At 41.4% G+C, this 10336-nt stretch overlaps 1 protein-coding gene across 3 annotated transcripts in view; it reads left to right on the top strand.

Annotated features, from left to right (window-relative positions):
* The window catches only part of LOC141381800 (uncharacterized), an 887475-nt gene extending 878859 nt beyond the window's left edge, over nucleotides 1-8616 (top strand). For 2 of the 3 annotated variants that reach the window (XM_088650275.1, XM_088650274.1), the window contains exon 2: nucleotides 1335-8616. In XM_088650275.1, coding sequence (XP_088506401.1) covers nucleotides 4407-6212 — 1806 coding nt within the window. In that variant the 5' untranslated portion in view covers nucleotides 1335-4406 and the 3' untranslated portion in view covers nucleotides 6213-8616. The remainder of the gene's footprint in view (nucleotides 1-1334) is intronic. The other variant, XM_087249899.2, reaches the window with a different exon arrangement.
* The last annotated feature ends 1720 nt before the right edge of the window (nucleotides 8617-10336 follow it).

Below are 10336 nucleotides of genomic sequence, written 5' to 3' on the forward strand. Positions count from 1 at the left end.
TAATTAAATTAAATTCACCTTCGACATGCACTGTAACTAGATTAATGGGATTATTATTCTTTCTAAAAATTATTTTTAGTACTGCTTACCTTCTAAATGTTATATTAACCTCTATCACTTGATCAATAAAAAAGGCAGACACACAAGTGCACTGTTAAATAATTTAAAACTAATAAATGTATAAAAGAAAGTTTAGAAAAAAATATCTAAACGTCACAAATTACATTACTTATTTTATTATACTTAAATATTTAAATACTTAAAAAGTGAAATTAGGCATTAACTTGAGCAGCTGTTTTCCCACGCTGTCTCAGTTTCACTGATGGTTGCTTCTTTTCAAATATATACGCTCATATTTGCTATAACTTTGCATGAGAACATCAAGTTCAGCTGGAGAAAGAAATGGTGATCTCTTTTATAAGTAATTGACATAGTCACTCGTAATGTCTGCGCTCCATTGATAATGCCTTTTTAAAGTCACGGTGTGCGCGCTTAACTCTGAGTTGGTCTACTCGAAGTTGATTGACCCAACTCAGATCAGCTATTCTGAAACCGAAAACTCAGAGTTTTTAATCTCTCGGTAAATCAACTCAGAGTTCAAGTTTAAACTCAGAGTTGTTTGAACCTCCTTACTGAAACAGGCCCCAGGTGGTAATACAGCCACACAGGATGCTCCACACAGTGCAGGTGTAGAACGAGCGGAGGATGTGAGGGCTTATTCCAAACCTCCTGAGACGCCTGAGGAAGAAGAGGCGTTGTTGTGCCTTCTTTAGCACTGCGTCTGTGTGAGCAGTCCATGTCAATTCCCCAGCAATGTGTACTCCAAGAAACTTGGAAGTGCTGACTCTCTTCACTGGTGTCCCGTTGATGGTGATGGGGGTGTGTTCTCTATTCTCTTTCCTGAAATCCACCACCAGCTCCTTGGTTTTGCTGATGTTGAGTGAGAGGTGGTTTTCCTCACACCACTGCGTCAGAGTGTGTACCTCCTCTGTGTAGGCCCTCTCATTATTATCTGTGATTAGGCCCACCACTGTTGTGTCATCTGCAAATTTAACAATGACGTTGGAGATGTGTTTGGCTGTACAGTCATGTGTTTACAGGAAGTAGAGGAGTGGACTGAGAACACAGCCCTGTGGATCACCAGTGTTGAGGATCAGTGTGGATGAGGTTATGTTGTTCAGTCTGCTTGAAAGGAAGTCCAGGAACTAGTTGCACAGAGAGCTGTGTAGATCCAGAGCCTGGAGCTTCACCACTAGTTTGGCAGGCACTAAAATGTTGAATACTGAGCTGTAGTCCACAAACAGCATTCTCACATATGTGCTTTTATTTTCCAGGTGAGACAGAGCAGTGTGCAAGGTGAAAGCAATTGCTTCATCAGTGTAGCGATTATTCCTGTAAGCAAATTGCAGAGGGTCAGTGTGAGCGGACAGTACAGAGCAGATGTGCTTTTTAATCAGCTTCTCAAAGCACTTGCTGAAGATGGGTGTCAGAGCAACTGGACGCCAGTCATTTAAGCATGTGGTTTTAGATTATTTCAGTATGGGCACAATAGTAGCTGTCTTAAAGCATGTGGGAACCACAGGCCGAGAGAGGGAGAGGTCTGGGCCATAGCTTTCAGGATGCTCCGAAAAGATCTCGTTACGTCCACTACAGAAATAGAGTGTGCTGACGGTTTCGGTATCAGCCGCGGAGCGCACAGTGTGTGGGTGCTGTCCTGGGCTTTAAAGCAAGTGTAGAACGAGTTGAGCTCGTCCGGGAGAGACGCAGAAATGTTCACAGTGAGGGGTTTGTTACTTTTAAAGTCTGTGATGTAATTAAGTCCCTGCCACATACTCCTCCCCTATACCTTGTACCTCTGTATTGATGTTTTGCTGTTTTGATAGTTTACCTGAGGTTGTAGTTTGCTTGTTTTTGTTCCTCAGCATTTCTGGATTTATAGGCGGAGGTTCACACTAATAGGGCTGTTCGAACTTCGCCATTAATCTATGGTTTTGGGTTAGGGACAGATTTTTAGACAGTTTAGATATGGACAGTTTTTGTTGGGACCGTGTCTTCTATACACTTTCTGATGAAGCATGTAACAGTGTCTTGAGTAAATTTTAGGTCGTACTCACACTAGGTACAGTTGCCTCGAACTGGGCCAAACCGCGCTTGTCCCCCCTCCCGTCTCCCCCGACAGCCTGCACTCACACCACAAATGGGCCTCGGCACGCTTACGTCATCACTGCTGCGCTGTTCAGTGAGAAGCGCTCTCACTCACTCAGCAGCACAGTGGAGATTTCTCTAGTTATATCGTTTCAGTCGTCTGATATGCAGTGACATGCAGTCAAATATTTCACCAAACAGTCCTTAGGGATGCATTTACACGCAGTCAGATATTTCGCCGAACAGATCCGCCACTTTAGGCGCTTATAAACAATCATAAAGCTCTCGTGCTGCAGGAATGAGGAGGTTTGCTGAAGGCGCGCAACTGTCGTGCAGTGAGATGTCTACGTCTTTAATAAATTACGGCAGTTTGCGTTCACTGAACAGTAAGAATGATTAATAAATCCATATGAAACAATCCCTAAAAGTCACGTCTCTCTTTCAGTTTCGGGTTTTGGCACGTTTTGCACTCACACTACAAACGTACCGGCCAAGTGAACCGCGCTCAGGCCCTTCTCTTCCAACCGGGCTAGGGCCAGCCAAGTGAACCGTGCTTGAGCCCGATTCAGCTAAGGGTCTTCTCAACGATCCGGGAAACTCACACTTCTCAAACGATCCAGGAAACGGGCCTGGGCACAGTACGGATGGCATAGTGTGAGTAGGCCCTTAATGTCGTCATCAGAAGCTGTCCGTAACATCTCCCAGTCCACAAGATCAAAACATTCTTGAAGTATGGAATCCGATTGGTCCGTCCAGCTTTGAAACGTCTTGAGGGTGGGTGGTTCCCGTTTCAGTTTCTGCCTGTAAGCAGGCAAGAGCAGAACAAAAGAGTCATCTGATATGCCAAACGGTGGGCGGGGGAGGAATTTGTTGGCGTCCCAGAACGGAGAATAGCAGTGGTCCAAAATACGGTCACCACGCATGTTTGTGGTGATATGGTGATAGTATTTTGGAGCGATTTTCCTGAGATTGGCATTGTTAAAGTCCCCTGTAACAATAAACGCTGCCACTGGGTGTGTGTGGTTTCCTGCTCGCTTATGCTCCCATTCAGTTCCCTTAGCGCCTGCTTTGTGTTGGCTTGAGGGTGGATGTAGACAGCTGTATTTATAACAGCTGTGAACTCTCTTGGTGCCCAGTGTGGTCGGCACCGAAGCATAAGGTATTCCAGATCAGGAGAACAAAATGATCTAACTGGATGTATGTTTCTCAACCATGAGTTGTTAATAAAGAAACAAACACCTCCTTCTTTGCTTTCCCCTGTCGGTTCTTTCATTCTATCCACAGTATCTTATCCATAGTATTCTATCCATAGTATTCCCTGTCTGCTAAACAAATTTTAGAGAAACATTTTGTTGTAATTATGAATATATACAAATAAAAATAGGCCATTGTTACGACCCCCTCATTCAAGTTGCAACATAAAAGAGCTCAGACAACAAAAAAATTATATATGCAACTTTATTATACACAACTAATAAAACAACAAATCAAGAAACAAACAAATGTCTAGGGGAAAATAAAGAAAATAACTAACTTTAACTACACATATAAATAATGCCAAACAAAACCATAAGATTGCCAAAATAAAGAGATGGTCTTGATGCGAAGACGGCCAGTAGCCACACTATCCTGCAGAAGCTAGCTCACTCTCGCATTTATATGCTTTGAACCAATTGGGGAGCAACCATGGCACCTAATCAGGATCTTCCACATCCAAAGTAGAATACCGGGGTCGTCACACCATTTACACCTTTCAAATCTGTGTCTTATCAATGTGACCAAAATTACTTTTATGATCAATTATGTAAGAAACTCTGAAAACTAGACTGACAGCATTTCAATTTACAATGACTTCTATGTTAGGCGACTATGACACAATTTACATTGTAAAAGCAGTAGATAAATAAAGATGAATTTAATCTGCTTAAATGTGTACAGGTTAATGACTGAACAAAATATGATCTGATTTTATTTTACATTTAACATGCATCAAAATAAGTGTGTGTAGCCAATGTTTCCAGTGTCTTTTTACTTTTCAGCTTTTGATGAGAGATTTTTAGACTTAATGAAAATTAATCTGTTATTTATTTATTTCAGACCTAATTGAAGAGAATGAGAGGAAAGAGGAGGAACATCATGTCAAAATTGAGGAAAAAACTCATTTACAGACTGATGGTATTTTGAAAAGGAGAGACAAGAATCATTTCACCTGCACTCAGTGTGGAAAGATTTTGGCAAGCAAAAGCAAACTTAAGATTCACATGATAATCCACACTGGAGAGAAACCATTCATGTGCACTCAGTGTGGGAAGAGTTTCCGCCAAGCATCATCACTTAATAAACACATGAGGATCCACACTGGAGAGAAACCATTCACATGCACTCAGTGTGGAATAAGTTTTAACTGCTCATCATACCTTAAACAACACATGAGGATCCACACTGGAGAGAAACCATTTACTTGCACTCAGTGTGGGAAGAGTTTCAACCGCTCATCAAACCTTGATCACCACATGAGGATCCACACTGGAGAGAAACCATTTACTTGCACTCAGTGTGGGAAGAGTTTCAACCGCTCATCAAACCTTGATCAACACATAAGGATCCACACTGGAGAGAAACCAATAACGTGCACTCTGTGTGGGAAGAGTTTTCGCCAATCATCATCCCTTTCTAAACACATGAGGACCCACACTGGAGAGAAACCATTTACTTGCACTCAGTGTGGGAAGAGTTTCAGCCAATCATCAAACTTTAATCTACACATGAGGATCCACACTGGAGAGAAACCATTTACGTGCACTCAGTGTGGGAAGAGTTTCCGCCAAGCATCATCACTTAATAAACACATGAGGACCCACACTGGAGAGAAACCATTTACTTGCACTCAGTGTGGGAAGAGTTTCAACCGCTCATCACACCTTAATCAACACATAAGGATCCACACTGGAGAGAAACCATTTACTTGCACTCAGTGTGGGAAGAGTTTCAGCCAATCATCAAACTTTAATCTACACATGAGGATCCACACTGGAGAGAAACCATTTACTTGCACTCAGTGTGGGAAGAGTTTCAACCGCTCATCACACCTTAATCAACACATAAGGATCCACACTGGAGAGAAACCAATAACGTGCACTCAGTGTGGGAAGAGTTTCCGCCAATCATCAAACTTTAATCTACACATGAGGATCCACACTGGAGAGAAACCAATAACATGCACTCAGTGTGGGAAGAGTTTTCACCAATCATCATCCCTTTATAAACACATGAGGATCCACACTGGAGAGAAACCATTCACATGCACTCAGTGTGGGAAGAGTTTCAGCCAATCATCAAACTTTAATCTACACATGAGGATCCACACTGGAGAGAAACCAATAACGTGCACTCAGTGTGGGAAGAGTTTTCGCCAATCGTCATCCCTTTATAAACACATGAGGATCCACACTGGAGAGAAACCATTCACATGCACTCAATGTGGGAAGAGTTTCCGCCAAACATCATCACTTAATAAACACTTGAGGATCCACACTGGAGAGAAACCATTCACATGCACTCAGTGTGGAATAAGTTTTAACTGCTCATCATACCTTAAACAACACATGAGGATCCACACTGGAGAGAAACCATTTACTTGCACTCAGTGTGGGAGGAGTTTCAACCGCTCATCAAACCTTGATCACCACATGAGGATCCACACTGGAGAGAAACCATTTACTTGCACTCAGTGTGGGAAGAGTTTCAACCGCTCATCAAACCTTGATCAACACATAAGGATCCACACTGGAGAGAAACCAATAACGTGCACTCTGTGTGGGAAGAGTTTTCGCCAATCATCATCCCTTTCTAAACACATGAGGACCCACACTGGAGAGAAACCATTTACTTGCACTCAGTGTGGGAAGAGTTTCAACCGCTTATCACACCTTAATCAACACATAAGGATCCACACTGGAGAGAAACCAATAACGTGCACTCAGTGTGGGAAGAGTTTTCGCCAATCATCATCCCTTTATAAACACATGAGGATCCACACTGGAGAGAAACCATTCACTTGCTCTTAATTAAATTCAATTCAGCTTTATTTGTATACCGCTTTTACAATGTAGATTGTGTCAAAGCAGCTTCACATAAATGGTCATAATAAATTGGATCAGGGTAGTTCAGTTTTTAGTGTTTAAGTTCAGTTCAGCTCAGTTCAGTGTGGTTTAAATCATTACTGAGAGTCCAAACACTGAAGAGCAAATCCATTGATGCGTAGCTCTACCGATCCTGAACCATGCAAGCCAGTGGCGACAGCGGAGAGGGAAAAAAAAAAAACTTTACTGATAGGAGTGAAGAAAAAAAACCTTGAGAGAAACCAGACTCAGTTGGGCACGACCATTTTCATTTCTTCGCTGGCCAAAAGTCTTGTGCAGAGCTGCAGTCTCAGCAGTGGAGGCTGGAAGCTGGCCTCAGCGAAGACTCGTCTGTCCCTGGAGCATCACTGGAATCAGTCTCATGTTCTCCACTCCCCACGACCACCAGCGCAGCAGCAGCTCAGGATACGGCCTGGTCCCGGATATGGAAACCTTGGGATCATCTCGTCGCTGGTCTTAGATCCAATCAGTGACTCCGCATAATCTGAGGACCTTGGAATGAGTATCCCCAGGTGGAAATGAAGAAAAAAAAAGAATAATTAGCGTAGCTGCTGTTCATAGTGTATATAAGCAAGATGTAGAAACTTGTGTGGAAACCCGCTAAGTGATGCATTGAGTGTATGCTTTACTAAACAGATAGGTCTTTAATCTAGTTTTGAACTGAGAGAGTGTGTCTGAGCCTCGGATGTTATCAGGGAGGCTATTCCAGAGTTTAGGAGCCATAAATGAGAAGGCTCGACCTCCTTTACTCAACTTTGCTATTCTAGGTACTACCAGAAGCCCGGAGTTTTGAGATCGTAAAGAGCGAGTTGGATTGTAGCGAGACAGAAGATAAACAGGAGCTAGATAGGTGAGAATTAATATTTTAAATTTAATACAAGGCAGCTAGTGTAAGGAGGATAAAATTGGGGTCTGTGGTCACACCGGACTTTTCTCTCCATAGACTTCCATTCATACGCACGCAAATGTGTCAGACTGGAAACGTAAGTTTGTGCGTCAAGTTTCGCAATTCACTGCCTTGCAAGGTTCAAGCTTGGTGAACTTTGACCTTGGAAATTGCATCACTTGACTATGTAAGACCCACACTGGAGAGAAACCATTCACATGCACTCAGTGTGGAAGAGATTCAACCGATCAGCAAACCTTAATAAACACATGAAAATCCACACTGATGTGAAAGAGTATATGCGCTTTGAGTGTGAGAAGACTTATTACAGCTCCAAAATTGAAACTGCACCAGACAATTTACTCTGGAGAGACCGTACAAGTGTTTTTACAAGAGGTTTAATCAGTTAACACATCTGAAAACAACAGGATTCACACTGGAGAGAAACCGTACAGATCTGATCAGTGTCTACAGAGTTTTAATCATTCGGCGCAGCTTAAGAAACACATAGACAAAAAAGTTACACACATGACATGAATGCAGCAAAAATTTTCTCTGTGCACTGGATGTTTCATGTCTGAATAATGTTTGAAAAGGCTGAGTGACAGTATACTGTTTTCCAACACTCCTACACTGCAGTAGGTGGGGTTGTAAATGTGTTGCGCTTCTCGCGTTTACCGTAAACACCGTGGTGGTGGCTGAGAGAAGAACTGTCATAAACATCTGGCCAACAGCTCCTCTGCAGCTTAAAATCTCTTTGCAAGTGATTGTACCAGTGCAGATAAATTTGTACTCTCTCCAGTGTATTCATGTAGCTAGTGTTGTTTTAGATGATGTTCACTGTCTGACTCCCTGAATGAGAGACATCACTGGGAAGACACCGCACATCAAAGAAGGTGGAGCTCTAGGACGCTTAGTTTGCAGTATACCAGGCCCTCAAGTTTTAAAAGCCCATTCAATTGTCCTGTGTTGCAGCTTTTATTAGTGAAGTTTCTTTACTTTTAGATTCTAGATTTGTTCTAGTTTACTGCATTTACTTTGAGTAGAATACAAACTTGATGAATATTTTATGATTTAGGCAGAGCGACAGGTATTAAGTTTTACAATATTTATACACTGTGATGATCTCAAGACTCTAGATTAGAGCATTTGGTAAATTCTGATTGGATGCCTGCATTACTCATCAATGGGTATATAAAAGTTGTTGTGCTAGCTACCCCAGGACGCTGTAGCTACTCAGGAGTCCACATGTCAAGACCTGCCATTTCATTGACTCTTTAACCTTATGGTTTTGTTTTGCATTAATTTTATCATGTAGTTAAAGTGTTGTTGTGATTTTATCCTAAGTTCTTTATCGTAATTATTATCCCTACACATTTGTTGGTTGCTTTGATTGTTTGTTCTATGAGTTACTTTTATAATAAATAATTTGCATTCAGGCTATTTTGTTGGCTCTCTTATGGTGCGACTCTAACAAGCGGGTCATAACACTTCGCAAAATGTGGCCGGTTGTATCCAAGATCTTGTTCTTTTCAGTCATGACCATTGGTGAGAGTAGGAACCTAGAATGAGCAGTAAATTAAGAACATTGCCTTTCGTCTCAGATCCTTCACCACAACAGACAACCACATCAACTGCATTACTGCTGCCGCTGCACTGATCCATCTTTAAATCTCACATTCCATTCCTCATGGAAAACACTGATACTTGAACTCCATTTGGGGTAAAGACTCTCCTCCAAACTGGAGATGGCCACCTTTTTCCAGTCAAGCACAATGGTTTCTTAGAGGTGCTGTTTCTTTCCCTGCCATGTCACACTCAGCAGCAAACCATCCCACCTACTCCATGTCCTATGAAGCCAAAAAGACAACGTTATCTGCAAATGGCAGAGACAGTCCTAGCCTGCACCTAAAATTCTGTCAGTAAAAAATACTGTATTTTTGAGATCAGCCTGAAAAATAGCACATTTACAAAATAAAATGAATAAATGGATGGATGGATAGACATTGTAGTGGTGGAAGGGGAAGTTGGATGGCTTGTGTAGATGTTAGATCACACACACACACACACACACACACACAAGTAATAGCTTCTAGCTTATTTTTATTACGTTCTTCAGCAGTAACAAGCTTTTCTGTTCTGTCGCTCCCACCACCGACGTTCCCCTCTAGCTCCACCCACTTCCGTTACATCACTTGACACACAAGAAGCTACATCCCCCGCTTTTTTATTTCCAATATTTTTATTGCATTTTTTCCAGATATTATACAAACTTGCAAATGTATATGAAAAATAGAAGTCCTATCAGCAAAGAGATGACATGAAATACATAGCTATAAAAACAAGAAATCTGTAGAACTCTTTAAACAACCTTACATTTTTCTACCCCCTTCTATGCACCATCCCTCCCATCTCCCACCCCTCCCTATTTTCTGAGGCATTCAATAAGTATGTAACGGTGAATCAAGACACTGATAAATAAATAATAAACATATAATCAAATAAATAATAACATTAGAAAAAAAATTATAAATAAAATAAATAACAATAAATATATGGGTAAATACAGAGGATGAAAATAGAAGTCTCTCTTTCTCCCTTTCGAAATTCTAGTCAGCAGTTCCTGAAATGTTAAGGTTCTCAATGACTGACAGCATGGGACTCCATGTTTTGTTAAAGGAGTTCAGTGATCCTTTAAAACAATGTCTCAGTTTCTCAAGATAGATGCCATTAAAAATCTCTTTAATCCAGTTTTCTGATGAGGGAGGGGACACATGTTTCCATTTGAGGAAAATTGCGCGCCTGGCGAGCAAGGTGGTAAAGGCAATGACGCAGCGTGATGTTTGTGTAGTTGGGGATGGAAGATAACCAAAAAGGGCAGTCAGAGGGTCAGGAGTGATGATTATATTAAGAGCTTGAGAAAGAATTGTAAAAATATTAGACCAAAAGGTTGTTAATTTTGAACATGACCAAAACATGTGAAGGTAATCGGCAGGTGACTGCTTACATCTGTTACAGGCATCACTTCTGCCTGGAAATAATCTAAAAAGTTTATCCCCCGCTTTTTTAGCAGGTGACAAGGCAACAGAAAGTAAAAAAAAATAAAATCAGGTAAATGTATATACAGATCTGGCATGAACTAACACGCGCATGAAACAAAGTG

Source organism: Danio rerio, chromosome 4 (assembly GCF_052040795.2).
Source record: "Danio rerio strain M-AB ecotype USA chromosome 4, GRCz13ab, whole genome shotgun sequence".
Lineage (NCBI taxonomy): Eukaryota > Metazoa > Chordata > Actinopteri > Cypriniformes > Danionidae > Danio > Danio rerio.